General features: G+C 42.2%; 1 protein-coding gene across 5 annotated transcripts in view; it reads left to right on the top strand.

Moving 5' to 3' along the window:
- The first annotated feature begins 415 nt into the window (after nucleotides 1–415).
- The window catches only part of LOC149277434 (ras-specific guanine nucleotide-releasing factor RalGPS1-like), a 103,026-nt gene continuing 77,845 nt past the window's right edge, over nucleotides 416–25,596 (top strand). For all 5 annotated transcript variants that reach the window (XM_089502859.1, XM_089502858.1, XM_089502857.1 and 2 more), the window contains exons 1-6: nucleotides 416–466; nucleotides 4,624–4,731; nucleotides 5,111–5,161; nucleotides 14,143–14,226; nucleotides 18,158–18,247; nucleotides 19,400–19,492. In XM_089502859.1, the coding sequence (XP_089358985.1) occupies nucleotides 416–466; nucleotides 4,624–4,731; nucleotides 5,111–5,161; nucleotides 14,143–14,226; nucleotides 18,158–18,247; nucleotides 19,400–19,492 (477 nt within the window). The remainder of the gene's footprint in view (nucleotides 467–4,623; nucleotides 4,732–5,110; nucleotides 5,162–14,142; nucleotides 14,227–18,157; nucleotides 18,248–19,399; nucleotides 19,493–25,596) is intronic.

The raw sequence follows: 25,596 nt of genomic DNA, 5'->3' as shown, positions 1-25,596 counted from the left end.
AACGACCAAGAATAGAAACCGTTGGCATGTAAGCTGACAGCTCTGCTGAGCTGCTACGGCCGTTTTTCCATTTAGCTGTAGGGAACTTTACCGAGAAGGTAGTAGATAAGGGGAGCAGCCTCCCGGCAGAGGTGGTAGAGGGTAATACAGTGAGGGTATTAAACATGCATGGGATAGACATACGGCTCCTGAATCTAAGACGAGACCAACGACTGATTAAGGTTTGAGTCTTTACAGCAGGAGAAACGGGCGACTAGACGGGGGCCGATCTGGGGCCCCCCGTTGAAAAACTCCTGTGTCTGCGCCACTAACAGCCTCTTTTTATTTTTTATTTCATCCTGCAGGTAATCTCCGTCTGTCATGGTCCGTCAGCGCCTGAGGTCTCTGTAATCTCCCGTCGTCCCCCGGGGGGAGTATGTATAAGAGGAATGAGCTGATGGCCGGGGTGACGGTCACCTCTGCAGAGGTACGCCGAGACGCTCTGAGCCGCCGAGGGCAAACATCGGTAACAAGCTTATTTTGGCCTCCGGCGAGTCCGAAGGTGCCAAGGGAAACGCAAAACTAAAAATGATTTACAGCCGCCATTCTCCCGGAGCTCTGAATAATAATAATATCCCGAACGCCACTGGCTTTAATCCGCTCAGTATTTCTGTATATTTGTATATTTACTTTTACCAACATAGGATGTACTGAGCACCCCTTTTGTACATAAAGGGTTCCGCACAGGGGTGGGCTGGCCCAAGGATGGGGTATGGAGGCAATTGCGCCCATGTTTAAGGGATGAGGGGAGGAAGGAGAGAGTGAGAGAGAGGGTAAGGGTGTGTGTGTGTATGTGTGTTAGCATGAATGTGTAAGTGTTAGTGTCAGTATGTGTGTTAGCATGAGTGTGTGTGTAAATATGTATGCTAGTGTGTATGTGAGTTTCTGAGGGGCAGATAAGGGCCGCTTGGTATTACCTGCCCTCTTGGCACCCATAGGTGTACGCATTACTCTGTAACATTGTTTCCGGCCGGCCGCGTACACTTGCAGAACCGTAAATCTCAACGCATGCATCTAACCAATGAACACGCTTGTCTTTGGAGTCTATGTAAATAGAGGGATGCTTTACTGCTTCTAAAACCCCTGCTTTATCCTTCTTTATTCGACAATAAAAGGGCGAGAAGTCCAGAGAGAACGTTTTCTCCTCTTAATGGCCGACTAGGACCTTCTCGATATTTGAGCTACTGGATCAAAAGGCCCCTAATTTGGAAAAACTCTGTGAAGTTATCCAGAACAGAAGTTTCTCAGCTTGTGCTAGAAGGAATACCGTCTAATCTTATGCCTGAGATTCCTTCGTTCTTGTAAACAATATGTTACTTTTATTTAAATAACGTTTTGTTCAGCACAGCTGCGCTCGGAATGAATGTTCGTTGGGATCCACGAGAGAAACAAAGTGTTCCTCGGAGATCTGGGCCAACTGTTGGCATTAATGGGCAGTAATACCTCCTTAGATGTTAGCAAGAAGCAGACAAGCAAACCCGGCAGGGAAAATTAAAAGCGTAATCATTAGTCGTAAATAGGGCTGCAACTAACGATTATTTTAATAATCGATTAGTTGGCCGATTATTTTTTCTATTAATCGGATAAAAAAAAACAATATGCAAATTTTTTGTTTATTTAAAATAATTTAATGAACTGGATGTTAAAAAACAACTTAAAATTTACATTAACATTCTTATTTTGTTATGATGTAATAAAAAACAATATTTTCAAAGTACAAGAACCCAAACACAATATTTATGAAACAAAATAACCCCAAACATTCTGAAAAGAGGTGGACTATTACTGTTCAAGAAACTTTGCACCCGGCACTTTGCACCCAGCCCTGGCACTTTGCACCCAGCACTTTGCCCCACCCCTGGCACTTTGCACCCAGCACTTTGCACCCGGCACTTTGCACCCAGCCCTGGCACTTTGCACCCAGCACTTTGCCCCAGCCCTGGCACTTTGCCCCAGCCCTGGCACTTTGCACCCAGCACTTTGCACCCAGCACTTTGCACCCAGCCCTGGCACTTTGCACCCGGCACTTTGCACCCGGCACTTTGCACCCAGCCCTGGCACTTTGCACCCAGCACTCAGCACTTTGCCCCAGCCCTGGCACTTTGCACCCAGCACTTTGCACCCAGCCCTGGCACTTTGCACCCAGCCCTGGCACTGTGCCCCTGCACCCAGTCTCCAACTCTGCACCCCCACCCCCACTCTGCCCTGCACCCAGTCTCCTGCCCTGCATCCCCACCCCCTGCCCTGCATCCCCACCCCCACTCTGCCCTGCACTCAGTCTCCTACCCTGGCCTGCCCCCCCACCCCCACTCTGCCCTGCATCCCCTGAAACCCCACCCCCACCCCTGCGAATCGCTCTGTGCCAGTGGCTCCGTTCGCACATCGCTCTGTGCGAAAGGAGCCACTCGCACAGAGCGAACCGCTCTGTGCGAACGGAGCCACTCGCACAGAGCGAACCGCTCTGTGCGAACAGAGCCACTCGCACAGAGCGAACCGCTCTGTGCGAACGGAGCCACTCGCAACTAGAAGAAGGCGGAGAGTGCAGCGCGTGTAGCGGAAGCGGGGAACGCTCGCGGAGGTAAGTAAAAGGAGCCGAGTGCTCCAACAACGAATCGATCACTCGATTAATCGATAACGGAAATCGTCGACAACGATTTCCGTTATCGATTATTATCGATTTTATCGATTCGTTGTTTCAGCCCTAGTCGTAAACCTAAAAAACCCCCAAAAAACTAGGATTTCCCAGCAGATCGGCCTCATTCGGCCCCCCCGTCTAGTCACCCGTTTTTCTTGCCGCGAAGACTCAAACCTTAATCAGTCGTTGGTCTCGTCTATAAAATTATTACAGAAAAATAAAAATGAACAAATATTAACAATAAATCAAATAAAAAAATAATGTACATCAATATTACATTTTTAAGAATTTTTACATATATATTATATAATGTAATATTGATATATATACATGGTATATGAATGTGTTATTTATTATTTGAATTATTGTTTATACTTGTTCTTCATTTTTATTTTTCTGTAATAATCCCCTATTAACAGATTTCTGAAAACAATAAAGAAACGGCACCAGGGGAACATTTTGAACGGTGAATGGATACCAACAATTTTTTTTAAAAAAGCTACTGTTGCTTTAAGAAAGCCAAGATAGGGCAAGGAAAACCTGATTTGATGTAATAAATTTATATTTTCTCTTATATATATATTACATATTTTATGTATGTGTGTGTGTGTGTATGTGTATATATATATATATATATCTATTATATTATATTTCCCTGCTCTTTCATGGGCGTCCGCGTTCTTTCCTTTAGAATTCAGGAGACGGGAATGACGTGCTCTTGAAATGCAGGTAAGGTGTACTTGAGCCGCTGCCTCAGATAAACCTCAGGCTATTGGGGGGGGGAAAAAACCCGAGCTCAATGAATGTCCTATTGACGTATTTTTAAACTGGAGAAAATGACTGTACGGGAAAGTGCAATTTGCCGGTCGCCGCATGACGTCTCAATACAATGTGTCGCTTCACGGTGCCGCCCTCGTGTGTAAACGCACACAGAGATTCACTCTTCCTACCCGAAGACAGCTTTTTTTATCCTAAACATTAAATTTAATGTCTTCCCCCCCCCCCCCCCTATCTTGGGATTGGCTGACAGAGGCTTCATTCTACAAGCCGTCCATCTTGATGTTGCGCGGCTATTTAAACTCTTCCTTTAATGTAAATTCCAGGAAGGCTGCTGATGCAGACGCCGCCATATTGGAAATATTGACGTGGGAATCCATTTTTTTTAATGTGTATTTCATAAGATTTGGCAAGTCGCCTTGTGTTAAACATGGCGAGCGTAAGAAGAACCGCTTATACAGATGGAATGTTGACTCACGCAAAGTTCTTTCGCAATGTCGGCCCATGGGAGCCCAGGTTAAACCAATTTAATACACAGCGCATAATTTAAGCCGGTTTCTAAAGCTCTATTCAGTTTGTCACGAAGGATCCAGCGCTATCGGAATGCCAACATGTCTCGTAATTTATGTGCGAAGATTAACATTTGGATGTCTTCAGAATTCCAGTATTGAGGGAATTCTTTTAATTGAGGGACTCTTTAATGTTTAACATTTTCGGAATCCGTCTGCTAGAGACTTTTTTTATTTTTGCCGCGCATTAATTTGAGAACGTTCTCAAGAATTTATAAAGTCTGCGTAAGATCAGCTTCTCCTACCTTGGTAACCAATAACGCCACTTTTTCACAGGTGCAGTTGAACAAAGCACCACCCCACAATATCCTGGTAGTTTAGCCTTCATAATCCCCCAAAAAACAGGTTCTAGGTGTGTGAGCCAGAATTCCGATACAGCTCCGGTCCTCGTCCAATTGTATCCATTGAAAGTGCTTAACATGATCCTTCTCCATCTGTAGATCCTCAGATTTATAAACCTGTTGAATGATGGTCCTTATTCTAGGTGCAGAACCCCTTTGGGAGAACATTGGGTTGTTGAGGGTGGTGGAGATGCCTTCTAATGTTGAGTGCTGACATGTCGGTGTTGAACCCACCGTCTGATGTCTCCTTCTTGACTTTCAGGAAAGCAGTAGCTCAGACTCTGTGGACGGGCAGAGCTCTGAATACGCCAATAAGAGCTACGATGCCGTGGTGTTCGATGTGTTGAAAGTGACTCCTGAGGAGTTTGCTGTAAGTTTTTATTATTTACTTTTGTATCGATCGACATTTTTCTTCTGTTCTACTGAAGCCCCGAGGTTCTGGTTCACTCCTTCCAGAATTCCGTTAGCATAATGGCCAGGAACACCTTTTCCCAATCCAGTCCCATTATGCCCTGCTGCGGTATTCTGTGGGGGTGTGGGGGGGTTAGTGGGACTCCCCAATCTCCTGTACTTATACCAGTCCCCAATTTGGGTGGCATGTTTCATTGGAGTCCACGCTAAACAAGAGGCTTGTAGAACTTGGGACTTTCATTGTTCTCTTTATAGTCTTTCAAGCGTGCAATGTTTTTTTAAAGTTGTTATTTTTGTAGATTTCACAGAAGGAGTCTTTTTTTTCTTTTGCCTTTCAGAGCCAGATCACATTAATGGATGCGCCGGTATTCAAAGCTATCCTTCCGGAGGTAAGCGTGTATCCCCGCACCCCAAGCTTTTCCCTCTTTGCTTCTTATTGTTTAAAAAAAGTATTTAAAGAGAGCATACAGTCGATGCACTATATTGGGGAACGATTTGTAACAGTATGAAAGTTACACAAATATTTTCTTTACCAATGGGGGAATGGCTTTTCCTACGGACGCTGCACTTCCTGTGAGGTCTTGCAACAACTTCCTGTAGCTTTCAAAACAGAGTCTCTGGAAACATGCCAGACTTTCACTGCATGGTACGTTTAAAATGTTAAACCCAATTTAACTGAAATTAACTTAAATAAACAAATTCCACCCCCAGACCAGAGAAGAAGCTCTGCGATTTAGGTCCGCCTCCGGGGGTCACCGCTCTGCTCTTTATTAAACCCGGGATCATTATATCTGCCCCATTTAGAATTTAATTAGCTGGAACAAACTCTTAAGACAAGTTTTATATTAAAAGTGAAATCAAAAAGGATTCCAGGGATTAGCGTGCCGGATATTTCCACGAATTTCAGTGGCGCTCAGGAACAAATAACAGAAGACATATATTTTTTTAATTTAAAAAAAAAAATTACTTTCTAGGAATTTTTCTGCTGATTTTTATTAAATTCAATGAACATAGAACAGGTAATTTATGGGACATGGCTGATTTAAGATGAACCACGCATATAGCGGTGGAACCGGTGGCGGATTCTGGCCTGGCCGCTTAGCGTTGGTTACCGCCATGTCCTGCGGCTCTGCACCAGGAAGCGCCTTGTGACGTCGCCGGTACTGACCCCACCGCCTCATAGGGCTTTTTTCTTGCTTAATGTCTGTACGCTGCCATAAAAAACTGGAAAACCTTCAATAAAAAGGAAAATTCTATATTGCGGGAATAGAGCGGTTTCAGTGCCGGCTCCGAGGATTACCTATCAGTTTACGCAGTTACTAATCTAATTTAAGGATATTTTCCTTGGTTTCTGGGAAGCCCAGACCTGTCTACCTCTACATGGACCCCCCCTGATTACGTACGGCGGTAACGCGGTTTAACGACCAAGGAACTGGCCAACGGAGACTGTTTAACCAGGCGTCTCTTTCCTAAACACGGGGAAGGTGACATCGGGAGGTACGGGGAAACGGTGCAGACTGTGATTCCGATTTTGGCAGAGATGAAGGAAAATCGACATCAGCAAAACCTCTCGCTGCGGCCGGCGTGTTTCTCGAGGATTAGAGCGACTCATTTTATCATCTCGCTGGCTGGTTTAAGTCAGATGTCTCGGAGGTCCTGCGCACGGCTCCGAGGATGCTTAAAATCCTATCGCGTTACTGATTGGACGAGAGTTTCCAACGCTTTTCAGCCTCTGTGATTGATACTGATTTGATGCGGCGCAGGCGGCGGCGGCTTTCCGTGTCATCGCTATAACACAAAAGCAGGGCTCTGAGCTAATTGATAATGATAGAGGAATTTTATATATTTTATATATATATATATATATATTGCATGTATGTTTTTTTTGTTTGTTTTTTTTTCCAGATTCTGAACCCTTAAAATCTCTGAGCATCGCGTTTCACCCCTCTGACTCTTAAATATTCTACAACTTTCAGCCTGCAAACCCTTGGCCTCCTTCCTCCCCAGCGCCGGTGGAATACAGTAGGGAGCCCTGCAGAGTTCTGATGGACTTCTTAGTGGCATTTTGAGGCCAAGACTCAACAGGGCGAGGGCTCCGTTCAGTAGATATTAGATGAACTTCAAAAGTAGCAAGCTAGACACATTGCATCTTCTGAGACTTCCTAGCTCTCATTTATGTGTCACAAATAAAGGCTTTAGCACATAAAACTACAGGAAGCACATAGAACTTTACAGAAGACTTAGTAGATACGTGGAATAGACTTCCAGTGGAAGTCTGGATACGCATAAAGCTTTCCTAACTTATTAATATGTAAAAACGTGATTCATAAAGGCCAGATGAGACGGGCCAAGCGGTTCTTTTTGGCCATCACCATGTATTTATCTGTAAATGGCCTCGTAATACTCTCCTCTTGTTTTTAATGCCGTAAGGTACTGCGCAGCTCCCGATTCAGCCCATTCTCAGACAGAAGACACCTGGGCTGAGTTGAGCAATGCTCTCGATTTTGAAGATGATTATGAAATTCGGGAATATGTTCCACCATGCGTCTTTTCCTTGTCTACACTTGTTTTTCCTCTTTCTCGGCTCCCATCGCAGCTTCCATCAAGAATTTCATTTTCTGTCAAACTCCGCTCGTCTCTCGTGTAACAGCTGCCATGTTGGGTTAGGAGTTTAGAGAAAGTCTAAGAGTAGGATGAATGCTTAACTCATGCATGAAGGACGTGGATGGGATTCCTGACCCATATTATGGGGAGACACTTGGACCTCATTTTAAAGGTGTATCAAGGTTGGTGTGGAGGTCTCCTAAACCTTTCTGCAGGTCTCGTCTTCTCAGTTGGCCGCTGGGTTGACGAGTCTGTGATACCACCACGGTCCTTCTCAGATTCCCATTGGCTAAGCATGTCTGGACCTCTTTGGTGGAAAGGATCGTCGTCTGCCCTTGCCGTCTAGTCCCCGAACCATTGTGAAACTCGCATAGACCATGAGATTTCCATCACCACTCTTCGGTATCCTCTTCTTTTTATGTTTAGTTCCAGTTGAGAGCTTGACGCCAAAACCTCAAGACCCAATATATCAACTTCCGTAGAGTTTGCCGGAACCCTATAAACCGTAATAATATCTCTTTAGAAACTGCTTTACCGGCCCATGTTAAAGAACAAGAGAATCGGAGTACCTTTTAATCTTCATTTTTTTCCCATGAAAAAAAAAAAAAGAAAATGAGCGCCTGTAAATCCTGCTTAATCCTCTAAACCTGGGAGAGGCTAAAACGGTTTAAGAGTTTTTAATTCACGTGCAAATCATCCCCTTAGACAATAAGAAAAGGAATTCTAACAGTTTTTACATCATTTTTGAAGATTCCCCCCCCCCCCCTTAACCTAAGAGGGCTTACAGATGAAGGGGAAGAAGGAGATGGTGACCAAGTCAGGATTTTTTACTCGGTTTTATCATCGCTTTGTCGCAAAACTTTGTACAGATCACCCTGTCAGGGATTTGTTTCTGTGTGAAAACAGCTGGAACGGACAGTTTTATGAGTGGCGCTTTATTGAAGCAGCCGAACGGGTTTAATAAAGTCTAGCCGCAGCGCACACGAGGACATGTATAAAGTCTCACTAGACGGTGTCTTCCCTGCAGTCTGCCTCAGATACAAAGATGTCATTATTAAACAGGGGGAAAAAAGTCATCCTTATTTAACAATTTCTACCTCTAAAGGAGGCAGAGAAGAATTCCAGCGCCCGCCAGAGTGTATTGTCAAGGGGCCCAGGAGCTGTTTGCATAGACGATATGAAAATGACTTATTTATGTGTCTGCAAAAAATTAGGTGAATATAACATTAAACTCGATTAACAGCCCCCCTCGTCTAGGACTGATATTCTACATAATCAAATAATATGCACTTTCCTTAAATAGAGAGCATATTTTTTTGTAGGTCCGGCCAGCGACCCCCACCTTATCATTAATCCTTAAAAACCTTCACGGCATCGAGTACTCGAGTAATTCAATACTCCAAAGGGGCCCAGGGGATCGAGTCAAAAGAAAACTATTACCCAAACGCCTTGTTTATATCCAATTTACCCCAATTCAACTCCTAATTGGCTTGTTTTTAGTACCCAAGTGCACTACTTTACATTTATCAACGTTGAACCTCCCCTGATATTTCTCCTTATTTAATTAAATCGCTCTGCAAGAAACATTCTTCTTACGATGAATTTGTAACCTTATACAGTTACTCCCAGGTCATTAATATTCAATTTAGAAAAAGCAAGGGGCTTGGAACAGATTATAATTTTTGGTAATTTAACGAATAGACATCGTGTTGTCAAATACTTCAAATATACAGATGTCCTGATTGATAAGTCAGAATGCTTCATAAATATGCTTTAGTCACAAATCGAGGGAAAAAAATATCACTTATTAGGTGGAATTAGGGTTTCAGCATGCGCAAAGCTGTGAAAATAAATAAAAATGATTTTCGTCCAAACGCGTGTCTACTTGCGGTAGAATTTGCATGGATGCCACCATATGTCTTCTTTCCGATATGTATGTTTCCAATATCGCTTTTCTTGCAATAATTGTCATTAGGAAACAATATTTCAGAACGATATTTCTGTACGTGAAGAAAAATAAGCACTTTCCAAATTTCCTGCGAATGTTTCCCTTTTGCCCATCTGCCTGATACATTCGCACCTATTTAATTTTCTATATTTTTCTTAAATTCTGAATAATTTCCACAGAAAACAGAGGCTCTGGAAGGAACCCTCTATCCCATCGTCGTACGGCCAAATATTTTCTTTTCCAGTGACGTTAAGCTTAAAGACACAAATAGTTAATAAACCCGTAAAAAATCAGTGATAAGCCTCACCTTTCAAGTAAATTTTATCTTTAAGCCATAATAAGAGAAAAAAATAAACCAAGTCGGTAATGTTCAGGATCCCTATGAAGGGCAAACATGTTGAGATATTTTTGATATCTCGCTGTAATTCGGTTTTACCTGTAAAATTCCAAGTAGCGGAATTTCGCTCGGGTTGTTTGGAACTCGGCCAATCTCGGGGATTAGCAGTTTTAACAGGTGGAACAAGTAACGGAATCTGGAAAATATACGGTCCTGTCGCAGGAGGTATTCGGGTTGAGTTTATATTTTTCGCCGATGGGATTTAGGCACGGCAGTGCTGGCATGATTTGGTCAGCGAGTCCTCCCGAAGGATTAATGTTTCGCTTGGTAATGAGTATGAGTGGCTCCTTTCCCAGGTTTAGGGGCTCCTCTGGACCCTCATTAGCGTCTATGAATGTTCACGTGGACATCGACGGTGTTGAGTTCAGAAGACAAGCTGATCGAAGTTCGAGGAAAGTACCTTGGAAGCTGAATTTCTGGAATCTTGGAATAATTCCTGGTGTATAATGTGAATACTTTGTATCCGTTTGTGTTACGTGTCAATCCAGCTGTTATTTAGGCCAAGCTAAAGGGAATACGCATGGTGCGTGACACCACTGACCCCAACTCACCGACGATTGCCCCCTCATCCTCTATAAGCTTTCCTCCCAAGACCTTCATTATACTTCAACCTTTTTGCCAAAAACCCAACTCTCACACGTTTTTATTCTTCATTTGGTATTGAAAATAAAATAGATTGGATCTGATTTTTTTTTTTTCTTTTTTCTTTTTCAAGCCCACCTCACGGCCGAGCTACGCAAGCCATAAACTTCGTTAGTTCGCGAGAAGCCCCTGTGGCCGACGTTTGGATGCGGTCGGGTCCAGGGTGGTCATGTGACCGCTCAGTAGCTGGCAAAGGAAAATCAGATTTATAATTTTTTTGTTTTGGAAGACCGCGGAAGGAAAGAATGTTTCCGTAATTTTGCTGTCAAGCCAACGTTTAAACAATATTGTGTGATGCAATTATCTTACTTTGTGAACTTTGGTAAGACTTATTTGGTAAGACAGCTGCATTCCTCCGAGTACAGATATCTCCTGGATCTTTTTCAAAACTGCCTGTTTTTTGTAACTTTTGCCCTTCAATTATTATAATTTTTTTTTTAGCGTTTTCCAGACCCTGATGGCTCTGCTTCCAAATTGAAAGCAAACGTATGTTCGGAAGGGAAAAGATCAAACTTTCTTAAAAATGTTTATTCCAAATGTTTATTCCTCAGTTCTTCTACGGTAGACGGAACCCAATTCCATGTTATGATCGGGGATTTTGGTTATTTTCATGACTGTTTAAAAAAAAAAATGGCTACATTTGTCCAACTCTGAATATGTTTTTCGTTGGCTGCTTTGACGTGCCGTACCTTTACAGCTTATGACATCCCAAGTCCGATTCAATCACCTAGGATAAAACGTATCGCTGGTTTTTAGTAGGAAGTTTCCCTCTTGGGAGAGTCGATTACATACGATAAGTGAATCGCTGGTGATTGAGTGAATTCCCCGGGGTATTAGTAACCAGGCGGTTTTCCTAAAGACACGTGTTGTTAATTTTCGTGCTGTAAGAATGTGATCGGAAAAAGGACAACACGGGGGAAGATGGTGAGAACGGTGACTGGATTCTTAGTCATGTAGGATATGGACTTTATGACACCGAAATCAGAAGCAAGTGGGGTTTTAACGATCTTTTTAATGTTTTGGGAGAGTCCTGCTTGCATTTTGGCTATTGGGATAACCATTTGATGTCAAAGTCTTCAGCCATACTTCCCTTGATGCCCCCCTGATGCCCCTCTTTCCTTCTCTGATGCCCCTCTTTTCTAGGAGGTGAGAATGTTTGCTGGGTATGAGGGTATCGCAGGGTTCTACGGCCCTAAAAGCCCCAATAATGTGTATAGAAAGGATCAGAATGTTGGGAAGTGCCTTGAGCCCCTTGGTCAGATGCTGAAGTCCATCCATCATGATGTCAATGACTTGGGAATATATTTTAACAGAATGAGTATAGCCGCGTGGTCGACTTCTGGTTTTTGACCCCGGTCCACTAGTCATGGAATTCACTTTAATAATTCTACTTTATTTTTAGTAGAGTTATTATTTCCCGGTGTGCGAGGATTATGTTTCTGCCGTCATTCTGTTGGCTTGCTCTCCCTCTCTCCAGTCAGAACCTTTTTTTGGAAAACGAATCCAGGAAAGCCATTTACGAAGAACGGTTCTGCCACCTTTTGAAATGTAAAACGGTGGGAACTTTGTCACATTGTAAATGTCAGAGCCGAGCAAGCAGAAGCGCTGTTGTGAAGATAACGCCGCAAGTGTGTCCGAAAGACTCTCAGACTGTTTTTTTTCAGTAATTATTCTTGATATTTAAATTTTTTTTTTGAGACATTTTTGTACGTGAGGAAAAGCAGCTGGAAAAGCAAGAAAGTCCCAATATGGATATAATTGGACTGGGTTAGGATCTGATACACATTGCATGAACCTCCCCCCCCTTTTCCTTCCAGCTTGGTATGGTCCATGGAGTGAGCCACTTCATGTCAGATGGAATCCAAGTGTCTGCCATTTGGCACTGAAAATGTTAATGGATTTGAAACAAAGTCTCATACTTTCTCCGGTAAAATCCTTCCGCGGATCCGATAAATGGATTTTCCTGGCCTTGTAACTTTTTGAATTATGAGACCCGGTCGTTTTGCAGAATTGCACATATTTTGAATGCGCCGTGCCGTTTAGTCGCCGTGTCCTGAGATGCACTTTCCCTCCAGCGTCCTTCCTTCCCGACCAGAGAATGCAGCCTCCAAAACCACATTTTGATCGAGTTTCCAATCGACAGGTTCTCTTGATAATCGTGTACTGGCTTTCACGTGGCCGCGATTCTCCTTGTCTCTACCCGGCGTCGGATGGAAACCACTTGTCCGTCCAGAATGGAAAAGCCATAAACTCTTGTTCCTTCTTTCTAAGATATTCCTGGAAAAATAAAAAAAAGGGAAAAATTCTGTTTGTATAAAATTTCTCATTAACCAGAACAAAATGTATATTAATCAGGGCGGAAGCTTATGTTTCATTTTAATAGAAAATGAATAGAATAAAATAATTTGCTCAAATCTTATTAATTATGTGACATCACGCGCCTTGCGGGTCCAAAGATCCCATAATCTTAATAACTGAATAATTTATCATTATATATAATAATATGATTCATTAATATCAGTATATTGTAATATATTATAATTTATAATAGCTGGGGGGTATTTCAGGGACTCTCCAGCCGTCATGCAGTTTAATACCTATGGGTGGTCCCTTATAATTTCCATGGTGTCCCTCTTGCAAATGCATGGGACATAAACCCCCCCCCCATAGGCATCTACCCCTTTCTCCACGCGTGATACACTTACCGCTAGTCGGCTCCAACAAGGGCTCGGCGAGTGTTTAGGGGGTCTCACGAAATCCCCCTCGTGATTAACGCCGTCATTGATTTCAAGGGGTGAGCTTTCCCGCCGCTGATTGGCTGCTTCAAGTAGCCAATCAGTGGCACAGATCTCTAGACTACGGTGACGGTGTTTGTCTGTAGCTGTGGAGCTACAGCTTCTCCCTAAGGAATCTTTGTTTGTTGCATATAATAAAGTCCATCCTACCCCACAAGTAACTATTTCTATTCTACAAGTTACAATGTAACGTATCACCGCGAATAAATCAACTGCTGCTCCGGGCAGCTTCAGCGCCATCCGGTGTAACTCGCTCTTCCCATCGCTAAATGTTATAAATCCAGCGCTTTTGGGCAACTCTTCCAGGGAGAGGACTCTGTGTTATATATGAATTTATGTTGAATGTTCCGTCCCGGAATCCATAAGTTTGTTTTTGGGCAGAGAGGAGAATGTGAGTTCTGAGCTGATGAAATATTTGACCGGGAAGCAGACAGTTTTTTGGATCCCTCCGTGTTTGGTGTCTGGAGACGTCTTCCATCGGTTTATCATCAATCCGGAGCGGAGGGGCGACCGCGTGCGCTGCCCCGGCGGGGGGCTTTAAACAAACTACCCACGCTTTCCTCCTGTCTTACCTTAAATATGGAAAATCTTACAAACATTAGGAAAGTCACATTTTCTTTAGAAATGCTCTCTGAGACCTTAATTTAGTAAAAGTAAGTTAGTTTTATCATCATTGTCGATGGGGGAGAGACGTTTAAATACATAACGGGATTTAACAAAAGACAAGAGGAGTAAAGTCACAACAAGAGACCGGAATCTAACACTAGAGGGTCAGAGACTGAGATGGAATGGAAGGAAGTTTTACTTTACTGAGTGGGTGGTAGATACGTGGAACAGCCTCCCGGCAGAAGTGGTAGAGGGTAATACAGCGAGGGTATTGAAACATGCATGGGATAGACATACGGCTCCTGGATCTAAGCGGGAGATCTGACAGCGAAACGCGTGGGTCCCAAATACTGATTTGTGTGTCTGTTCTGTTTGCAGGAACTCGCCAGCTGCGGATGGAACAAAAAGGAAAAACATATCCTCGCCCCAAACGTTGTCGCCTTTACACGGAGATTCAACCAGGTAAAGATCCCTTTCGGGATTTCAGAGTATCAATCACGGGGTGATTCTCAAACAACGGCATCTATAATGTGTCTGATATGGTTAACCCGCTTTAACAAAATAATCCTCAAAAATCTTTCATAACCGTCAGATTATGAAAAATCTGCATTTCGCGTTCATACTTTTGGCAGCTTTGGGGCCGTTTTTTGCGTGCCGGCGCATGAGCTATAAAAACATCTCTAAAAACTGCTAAACCGTTTTATTTTAAATCTAAAGCGCAGACCGGTTCGTATGACCCGGCAAATAATGTATTTCTCCTTTCTCCAGTTAAATATTTATAAGAGGGACCAGGAGAACGTAACTCCGTAAATACTGTCTGGTAAAAACACAAAAAAAAGCTGACACAGAGGTCTCCTGTACGTTGCACACCTTGGCCCCCAGGAGGTCTCAAAGGGCCAGTTACGAGCAGATTTTGGTCGTGGGGCGAATGGAGTCATTGCTTGGCCGCGCGTGTCGTAATCAGGATTCGCAATGGTCTACGGCATGGCGGCTGATCCGCGGTAGGCGTCTAGAACCGGTTAGCCGACCCGATCTGTCTTGTGGAGTATTTCATCAGGCTTAACGAGCTCTGCCAGGGCCGGGCCAGAGGGCGGGGGGGGCCGATGTCCCCGCGTTGGCACCGCTCGGATCTCCATGAAAGCCCCTTTGTTGACGAGCGGAACCTGATCTTCCGGCTCTCTCTTTGGAAACAGAGCTGTTGGTCTGACTTACGCTCGAGACGAATCCCCCGAAGACAGACGCGCCAGTAAGAATTTTCTCAGATGCGGTCCACGTTCAGGTTTCATGGAAAAACATGGGTGTTAACAGCGCGCGGCACTTAACCTCCATGTCCATGTGGCCCTCGCCGCCCTATAGGTCGTACGCCACATTTCATCAGCCGCCCCAACCCTCCAGGCTGTCAGAGCCGTTGGGTTTAGTTGGCCGTAGGGTGGTCTTGCGGGATTTCTCGGTGGGGAGCCAATTTGTAAACGGGGCATTGTGCGTTGGGTATGAAGCGATCCGCCTGCTTTACATTCGCTCGGATATACGCTCCGCTCAGTCACTCCTCTATCAATGCTTTTCTATGTAGCTACAAAGCCGTTGCTATATTAGCTCGCCGTTCCGAAAGAAGCACTTTTTGTAGGTGTTCTATTCTCTTTTTAACTTTTTTTTTTTTTTTTTTTAATTAAACAGTAATAAGGCTGCTCGAACCAATTAACATCATTCTGCGACTTAATAGCGAGACGTAACCTAATGGGGAGGACTAATCATGCAGATCCTGAGAACTGGAAATGAAGTTGGCTGCTCCCATAGAATACACATAGGGTTTCTAATAGTTACATTTAGCTTGTTTTATTTTAGCTTTGTTTTATTCTTTAATGTGGTTCTATCTTCTTTTATATCATGCGTGTAACGTAAGGAAGTTTTGCTTTACTGAGAGGGTGGTAGATAAGTGGAACAGCCTCCCAGCAGAGGTGGTAGAGGGTAATACAGCGAGGGTATTAAACATGCATGGGATAGACATACGGCTCCTGAATCTAAGACGAGACCAACGACTGATTAAGGTTTGAGAAACGGGCCGATGGCTTTGTAGGTTGTCCCTCAAGCTGCCACCCAGCCAAAGTGAAACCCGAAGTAACGGGGGTCCAAGACGAGGCAAAGAGGTTACATTTCTCTTGAAGCGTTTGGCATTAGAATCCCGAACCATTTGCTGGATCCCACCAGAAATCTGGCTCTGTGGTTGGACGGATTAACCTGATTAGGTCATTTTCAGATGGATCCAATTACTTCAACTGGAAAACTTTTATCATGCAGCCCTTGGAAGGAGATTTCACCACCCCCCAAAAAAAAAAAAAACGAAAAAAAATTGTTTGGCTATTTAGAAAAACAGATGTTAAAGTAAACAGCCCGACACCCTGGGACTTGGTTTTTATTCCCAAACAAATAGTTGGTGCTTCGCCAGCGTAGCGGTCTGACACCGATAACCGGAGACACGAATGGCACAAATCCACAAGAAGAAAGGGGCGGCAGAACGCGCCGGGTGCGCAGTCTGAGCGAGAGGCGACACTGAGCCCCGGACCCCCAGAATACCCCTGAAATCAGACACAAGGAGTTGGTTATTAGCGTTGGGAGGTAGTAAGAGCTCCTCTCTGGTAGTGGAGTCCAGACATGGATGCTGCTTAAAGATTTTATAGATATTACAGATCTTTGTACATCACCTGCCGAGTGCCTCCGTTTACTTTCACCAGCTCCCCTTTAGGTCCTTAATCCCTGATGCCCCCTCTCTCCTCCCCGATGCCCCTCTTTCCTCCCCTGATGCCCCTCTTTTCTAGGAGGTCAGAATGTTTGCTGGGTATGAGGGTATCGCAGAGTTCTAATGCCCTTAAAGCCCCGATAATGTGTATAGAAACAGCAGGAAACGGCTTTATAAATTAAGCGGGTAAATAAACCCCTTCTGAATGCTCCACCCTGTTACACAAATAGCCCCACCTGAGCCACACCTCTAACCACACCCATAAAAAAAGTGCCCCTCTTTGCCCATTTAAAATGATAGGAGGCTGCATTAATACATAAATTCCATTTAAATATAAAAATCACAACATATCTAGGAAAACCAGGCGGCTGGAGAAACATTTACGCTCCGGGAGGGTTTATGCCACGTGAGCCCATGAAGCTCAGGGTTACATAATATACCAGGGACCCGAAATTGGCCCCTCGGGCCGTGAAGGAGAATGAACCCTTTGGGGAGGAGGAGAGGGGGGGATGCTGCGCATGTTAATCTGTGGTTGGCTCCTCATCCCGAATATTACCTCATTTTTTTTTCGTACATCGCTTGGAAAAAATGAAAGCGCTGTATTAATGAGCGACGAGGCGTCTGGAGTGTGTAAAAAAAAAAACAAAAAAAAGTGCACTAAGATTTTGCAATATTTAGCATTCTCTTAAAAAAACATAATTTTCACATTAAGTCAAAACTGACATTAACCTTTTACATATCAGGATTATTGATCCAAAATGATCACATTTGCCCCTTTTTTTAATGCGTGTATTTTGTCTCCAGCACCTAATGCATTACACATTTATTTAATTTTTTTTAACACGTCTTTTTGGGGGGGCTGATTGAAGTATATTTGCAATGATTTATAGGCCTAAGCACTTAGTTAATTTCCAAAGAAATTCTATGCGCATTTTTTTCCGCGACTAAATCATGTTTGGTAATCCGAAGATGGAAAAAAAACCCAGAATGACAAAACGTCTTCCTTTTTAAGAGTTGATACATTTAATTTAATTTAAAAAAAAAAAATAGATACTTTCTCTATATGCTGTGCTAGAGGTATTTTAGTCTATTTTTTGTCTTTAATATGTTACGGCTCCTAAAGCCATAGAAAAATATTACTAAATATATTAAAAAATAAAAATAATAAATAAATAAATAAATATATATTATTATTATTATTATTATTATTATCCTTTATTTATATAGCGCCAACAGTTTACGCAGCGCTTAATACAATACATAAATTCAAGGGATATGACAAGACAAGAATTGACAGACTAAGACAAACCGATACATTTGGTGGAGAGAGCCCTGCTCGCAAGCTTACATATATATATATATATATATATATATATATATATATATATATATATATATATATATATATATATTTAAAAAAAATAAAATACTATTATTTAAAAAAAATATTTTAAATCAGCCCACAGACCATTTAAGGTGGTTTTAATAATTAAAATGCAATTATAATTTATAAAATAAATATAAAAATAATAAAATAAGGGTCCCTCTACAGCTCTGCAGATCGCACTGCCCAGTTAGAGGACTTAATACTAAACACGTGTGATGTATATGTACGTATATAGTCCAGGTATATAACCTGATTCTTTTTTGTCGTTATAGGTCAGCTTCTGGGTGGTCCGAGAAATCTTAACAGCGCAGACATTAAAAATCCGAGCCGAAATTCTCAGCCATTTCATCAAAATCGCCAAGGTGAGTGCAAATGGTTCGGAGCTCAAGAGCGAGTAGAGGGTCCGGATGACCCCTGGCCATCATTACCGACACGACGGGCCCACCTTATCATAAATCTATTGGGTGGGAACGTCTTAGAACCTTTCTCCATCGATGGTTGGAGAAGGGGCAGAGAGACCCATCACCCTTTCTGTATAGGGTTTGAGATGTCTACGTGGTCTTTACAACCCAAACGGCGGCCATTAGATCCTTGGGTGGTCCTAGAAGATGTGCAGGATTATCTGCGGAATGCTTTGTGGGCGGGGCATAAACAGGAAGTGAAGAGCGCGAGAAGACCAATGGCGTGAAGACCTGGCACACGCCAAGACTCGTGTTAGGCGCCAGTAGTACTTTTTCTTTTTTTTTATATTATATGCTATAAGGTGAGCAATATTCAAGATTCTATCTAAAGAATTGGAAATTTTGTTATTTGAACCAAAAAAACTGTTTTTAATTTCCTGGTAACATTTTCAGTTAACATAAAACAAGATTATTAACTCCGAGTGATGTATAAATCAATTTTTTAAACAATATAAAATGACAAATATTTAATAATATTGCATATTTATTAAAATATACCATATATACCATAAATTGCATATTTCAGCGTATTTTATGAATGGTGATTTCTTTCTACATCATATCACAGTAATAAAAACCCTGAAAATTTAAAAAGTTATTTTTTAAAAATAAATATTAAAAACAAAGTTATTTTTTTAATAATTTTTTTTTTTTTTAATTAAGAACAAGCTTTAGAATATCTGACCTTTCTGTAGGATTCCACCGATAATAAAATGTATTTAAAGGGTCCGTGTTGCCCCGAGCGCGTTACGGCATCCTCTACCAGACAAGATGAAGGACTTTGTGACCTTCAACTATTGACTGAGAACTATTTGACAACTCTTTTTTTCTTTTCTGGCTAATTTTTCTGCACAAAAATATATAATCCTATCTGTCGGGAATCTTCGCCGACAGCTGAAATAATAAAAATGTGTTTATTCTTATTAAATATCTAAGTGGGTTCTGAATGACCAGCAGAGTATTTTATTATATTAAAAAATGTTAAAAAAAAAAAAAAATTGGGGAAAAATCTTATTATGTTAAGATAATGTTAAATATATGATTTTTTTGCAGAAACTGCTGGAACTGAACAATTTGCATTCTCTCATGTCCGTCGTGTCAGCGTTGCAGAGCGCCCCGATATTCCGGCTCTCCAAGACTTGGGCGGTAAGTGATCGTACAATTTTTTTTTTTTTAGACAATTTACATAATCTGCTGAATTATAAATATTTTACAATGCACAATGGGAAGGAATGTTTATATATAAAATTACAAATGTTTATTTAGATCGTTTTTTTCTAATTATTATAAAATTTGTGTCCATTTCTACACGCGGGGGATTTGTTTCAGTTCCACTAATCCTCCTGTAATTGCATTCTTCCACGTCATGTATTTGGGAGCTGATTGAGGTTCCAGGACCGACTGGCTGCAGAAAGTCTCCGGCGTGTTGTACTTAAGTTTCCTCCGGGGATGGGGGTCCGGCCACGAATCCCCCCCCCCCGAGGTTATGTCCTGATTAGAGCACGGTCAACCGTGATAGAAAAACCTTACACGTTATAGAATTGGACGCATAGAGAAATTGTCCCTGACGTATTCTGGGGATAATTATAATTTTAAGTCTTCTGTTTATCTGCTCTCAGAAATGCTTTTTATAAATCTTTTATTCGTATTAAATAGTTTAATAACGTTAAATGTGGGAAAAAAAAGGTAAAGCGCTCCATCTACGTCCCGTCTCCAGGGGCCGTTGTGTATTTGTAGGACGCCTGAGCTCGGTTTCCGCAGAGCCGTCCTAGCGCGGCTTTACACGCAGGCTGCTGACGGGATCGAGTTGCTGCCTCCAGCTAAAACTTTTTTTTTTTGGGTCCCGTTTGTTTAGTCTAGTGAACATTTGATTAGTACATTTTATGGAAACATATACTAAAACCATATGTGCGAAGACTGGGCTCTGTGAAGATATAGAAGAGCTTCTTTGCATTCCGAGGGCGGAATATTGACAGAAAATGACCCAAAATGTAAACGCCGCTCTCAGTGTCTCACAAGGCAAGGTTGTCTTTTATTTGGGTCGGTTGTACAAAGACAACACAATGTAGAGTGTTCAGCCACCAACAATTGTGGACTACAGTTCCCATTATGCTTTGTCTCCTGGATCGTCTAGCTGGTGATCCACAACAGCCGTGGTGTTTCAGGGGGTCTATCCCAGCTTGTGGGCTATCAATACGGGGGAAAAAACACGCTCAGGCAATCGGATTCATGGAGAATTCTATTGATGTTACATGTATAAGGAAAATAAAAGTGTAAAAATGGAAGGTTTAGGACCAGAGAGTTCCTGTGTTTTCTGTGATCTTTATTTTGTCTTTGAAATGTCTGTTTGTCTAATAAATAAAAAAAAACGGCAGAAATTTAAAGAAATCATTTTTTATGACATTGGTGGAATGAACTACAGAAGACTGGAGCAAAATAAACACAAAATTCACAATAGCAGTTGGAGGAAGCAGTTTTGTGTTGCACCCTTCACTTCCTGTTTTCACGTACCGCAACACCATGCTGAAAAGCTGCTCAAGAGAAGGTGCAAAGGCAAATATCTTCCCCCTACTCAATAAAATGGAGTCAGTGCTTTACGGGCGATGGGAGCCTATGAGTTTACTGAAGCCTGGTGCTCATTTTAGAAACTTTTTTTGGCTAATTGCCTTGGCATGATTTTAATAGAAACTTTCAACCTGCCGGCGGATTGGCTTCATCCGGCCCCCGTCTAGTCTGCCCGTTTCTCCTGCTGTAACGACTCAAACCTTAATCAGTCGTTGGCCTCGTCTTAGATTCAGGAGCCGTATGTCTATCCCATGCATGTTTAATACCCTCACTGTATTACCCTCTACCACTTCTGCTGGGAGGCCTCTGTCAGCATTCAGTATCCCACCCTGCGTAAAAATAATCAGACAGCTTCCATGTTACTCTCTTGGCTTCTCTCCCGGGCAATGTAAATCCAGGTTTCTGGTAGACAAGCTCCTCCGAATGTATGATCCCGATAAGACAAAATACAGCAACATTCCACCGAGAGGAGACCTCAGATAATGCAATCAAGCAGAATGACCTTTAGCTGTATCTTTGTAGGAACGTTTATTTCAGCTCGTAGGCCTCTATGAATGTAATGTCTCACCTTTCAGCTGGAGTATGTAGATCGTGTCCTTCCGTTATGGTTCCATTGGATGGATTTTCTATAAGCACCGTGCATTGCTGAAGCTAGTAACATAGTAACATAGTTATTTAAATCCATCATGTTAAACCCTTCTACCTATCCTTCCTGCTTTCCATCCAAAAGAAGGCAACCCCCCCCCCAAAAAGAACGTTAATATATCATACGTTCAAATAGCGAGTCAACATTTGAAACAAAAGCTTGTGTCGCGTCACCTGGTAGACCGCCGGGTCTCATATTCAATGTTTGGGGCGTGCAGCCCCACCGCCCGTGATATCCAAGCGTGTCCAGACACCGTGGCTGTACACGGATCACGGTATCTGAGAGCGTATCCTCGTTTTAGTTTTCAGGCTGTTTGAAGATGTTGCTGTTCATGGAATGCGATCTAAGTCCCATAAACCATGTGCTTTCTGGGCATTGGCGTCTCTGTCCCAGCTATTAGAAATTTTACAGCTATTATAAAATAACTAGAAAAAAGATGTTACATATGTATAGAAAACAAACACTATTAGATCATGTATGATGTTTTGATACAAGGTCTACTTTGTAACTCGACTAATGACATGATGTCTCCCCGAGCTCTGTAAAGAAGCCACCGCAGAAATTCACTCCAGACTCATCAGAGTTTAAGGAATTTGCGGCTTTTCTTAAACCAGCCCTCATTGACATTTTTAAAATATTCTAAGTAATCTGCAACATGCAGCCGGTCCAGAAGAAGACATCTGACCAGGGGTTGGTTTACGAGGGGTCTTCTGCCTGTAGACCCTACAGCCTCGTCAATGTGATTATCTACAATCCCCAGTATGGTCATTCTTTTAGGAAGCTGGGAATATACAGATAATAAACAGTCCTCCCAAATTATAGTCCATATGATGGTACCTGACATCCTTCGCTAACAAACGGATCGGTTAAGATGCTCTTCCGTCAAACATCTGCCATTTGATTTTTTCCTCCTGACGTTTACAAAGATTTTTCAGGTGCTATGGCAACAGCCTATAAATGTCTGCTTTTGTGTCACGCGGCAATTAAGTATTCTCTACAAAATGTAGCTTAAGGCAACACTTGACGTGATTGATATCCAGCAGTCAGTGGAATAACACCTTTAAGGTCACCAAACGTTGACTCCAGAATCCTTCTTGGAATACGGAATTGCGGTTGATGCTTCTACTAAACCAAACATCTCCTTCCAATGTTCCGATTGTATATCATCAAGTAAGAACATGACCTTGGCTGAACTTCTTCATCAAAACACTCTGTAATTATTAAATTACTGCTGTAGACAAACCCCTCACCTGCGTAAGGGTTTCTGCAAAGTTTTTTTGAAGGAGCGCCACGTGGAAGCACATCAAACCAAGTTCGACTGACGAATACCATGGGTCTTGGCAACCCTTCACCTGTCCGTTCTCACAGCCATCCCTTTTAGCCCTGGAAACGCAGCCATTTTGAGAGCTGTCAACGTCTGCGCGAGCAAAAATTAAGCCAAAGAGTTAAATCACTTCATTGTTTTTCTTCTAAATGTTGAAACTGTTTTGGAAGGAAATCGAATTCTAGATAAGTTTTTGCCAGTTTTTTTAACAAGCACCAGAAGCTTCGTCGTTGGAAGGAAATAGAATTTGTATGTTGATTTTTCTTTGTAATAAATCTGCTTATTTAGATGCAAGGTATTGAGTTTAAAGGTTACGCGATCGGGGAATTATCCGGGACTTTTCCTTAGAAAAGAATACACTTTGGAATCGAATTATCGTTTTCTCCAGCCACTGAGCCAAAGGGCCTGTGGGAAGACCACTCGTTGCTATGGGGCTGTTTGGGGTCAAACTTAGGTTTATGTGGAATACAAATTAGATTTGTGGTTTGTAATATCAAGGTCTCGCTGTATAGATGAGTTTAAAGTAGTTTCCGCAATGAGATCTTGTAAGACCGCGTTCTAATTGGGCGGTATCTGAAGAAGAAAGGTTGGCGGACGTGGACAACAGGTGGGTTTTTAAGGCTAGAAGGATGACTAAGTCGATTTTGTAGACATGATGGGCTTGAGAGGGAGAAATAGGAGAGAGAAGGGTGGCAATCGGAGGCTGGATAGGACACAGTGTGGTGGATGTGGTAGACAGGATGGGAGCACATGGAGGACAGGGCAAGCACTGGAGGGAGGAGAGCTGCATAAAGGGGAATATGGGTATTGGAAATAGGGCAAAGAACATAGAAAAGAGGTTGGTTGGAAGATATAGAAATGAGGCATGACAGAAGACAGTAAAAGGAGGCTGGTCATTGGTGGCTTCATGGAAGACAGAGAAGAGGGCCTAGCAATTGGTGCCAAGATGGAAATGGGCATTGGTGGCTGGACGACAGACTGGATGGAAGGTAAAGAAAGTTGGCTGGCCGTTGGCGGGTGGATGGAAGACGGAGAAATGAGGCTGGCCGTTGGAGGCTGGATGGAAGACGGAGAAATGAGGCTGGCCGTTGGAGGCTGGATGGAAGATGTAGGAAAGAAGAACGGTCAATGGCAGCTGGATGGAGAACTGGGAATTGGAGGCAGGATAGGGAGAAAAAGTTAACAGAAGAACCCTTCTTTTCCCACAGCCTATTACGCTAGTATTGGTAAAATGTGTCCACATCTTCATTTTATTGGTTGTGTTTAAATATTTGTATCTTTGCCCAGAGGCTCTAAGGGGCTTAAAGCAGGATTAATTTTTATAGCATTTTTTGTACCATAAAACATTTTTTTCATTTTATCTCCTGCCACGTTGACCACATAAAGCCTTTCTTGCAACTTGCTGATTATTATCCTTCAAAGAACACATTCTGTGTTTTTTTTCATCCACTCCCTTTTGAAAATGTAAAAAATTATAGTTTTGTATTAAAAAAAATATAGGTAAAATAATCTTATGGGGAACAATTTTATAACTAAATGCATCATTTGAACTCCTCAGAAATAATTCTTCAATCATGTCAAATGTTTCCATCATTTTTGTTGGGAACACTTAATTATCACGTGACACAAATTCAGCCACTGATAAGCGGTTGCCATAGAAACTAAAAATGTTTCTTAAAAGCTTCATTGTTTTAATGTGATTAAACCTTCAGAGGAAAGAATAAAATGACAGATCAACTAGGATCTGTTTGCTTAATTTTACTTTTTAGTTCTTGCTTCCCATTAGGAAAAATGAAATATTTTTCCATTTAAAATTAAGAATTATGGGTGTTGGTTCACTAATATTATACAGTTTTGGAAGTTTTTAAACGTTAGAAGTCGCCTCTCACTGTTTCTCCTTAAACAATCTTAATACACCAATAAGCTGTCACAATGTAGCATATGGAGTTTATTAAAGACATCTTTGGCTCGCATAAACTGCTTTTTGAGATATATTTTTCGATCTAAAATTTGTACAAAAAAGAAAAAGGATAAATAATTTCTGTTTGGACGACGCAAATACTGAGAGCTTTGTTGGTGATATAAATGATGTTTATTGCCCGCTTGAAAAGAAAACCCCAAATATTTTTATTTTCAGGCTCTTCCAGCGAGCGGATTTAATTTTTTTTTTTTGTATTTATTATTGAATTTAAACGAATTTCCAGCTTCTCAATTACAGACCTCCGCATTGTGCTGGAAAAATGCTCTGAAATTACCCCAAGTTTGGGCTCGTCCGCATGGATATATAATCAGGAATAAGAGACGGCGACCGTGTTCTGCTTCTATAGCGTGACTGCACGCAAAACCTCCAGTGCGTTTTATTATAGGGTTCCTCGGCTAATAACACAACATGGAAAAACCCCGTTTCTAATGAGCCTCGCGGAAATATCTGGGGCTTTTGTTTAATTTCCCACAAATTGGAAAATTGGTCTTTGCTGCGTTGTATAATTTAATTGTGGAAGCCGCAGGATTTTATATTTTGATGTTTGGCGGCGGGAAGACTTTGACTGTAGCAGGAGTTACACGTGTCCTCTCCCCGGCTCGCTCCATACGCAGCCTTATCAACCGCTGACCGTATGATAGTCTGATTCCGCGAGGAGTGATGAGGATTCTGCCCTGGCACATTTCCTTGATCAGAAACCCCAGCGCTGTATGCATTAATAACCCCCAGCCCTG

Source organism: Sceloporus occidentalis, unplaced genomic scaffold (genome assembly GCF_023333645.1).
Source record: "Sceloporus occidentalis isolate IW3139 unplaced genomic scaffold, rSceOcc1.0.p SCAF_214, whole genome shotgun sequence".
Classification (NCBI taxonomy): domain Eukaryota; kingdom Metazoa; phylum Chordata; class Lepidosauria; order Squamata; family Phrynosomatidae; genus Sceloporus; species Sceloporus occidentalis.
The sequence above is the reverse complement of the archived record's forward strand: the minus strand, read 5'-3'. Positions and strand labels throughout refer to the sequence as shown.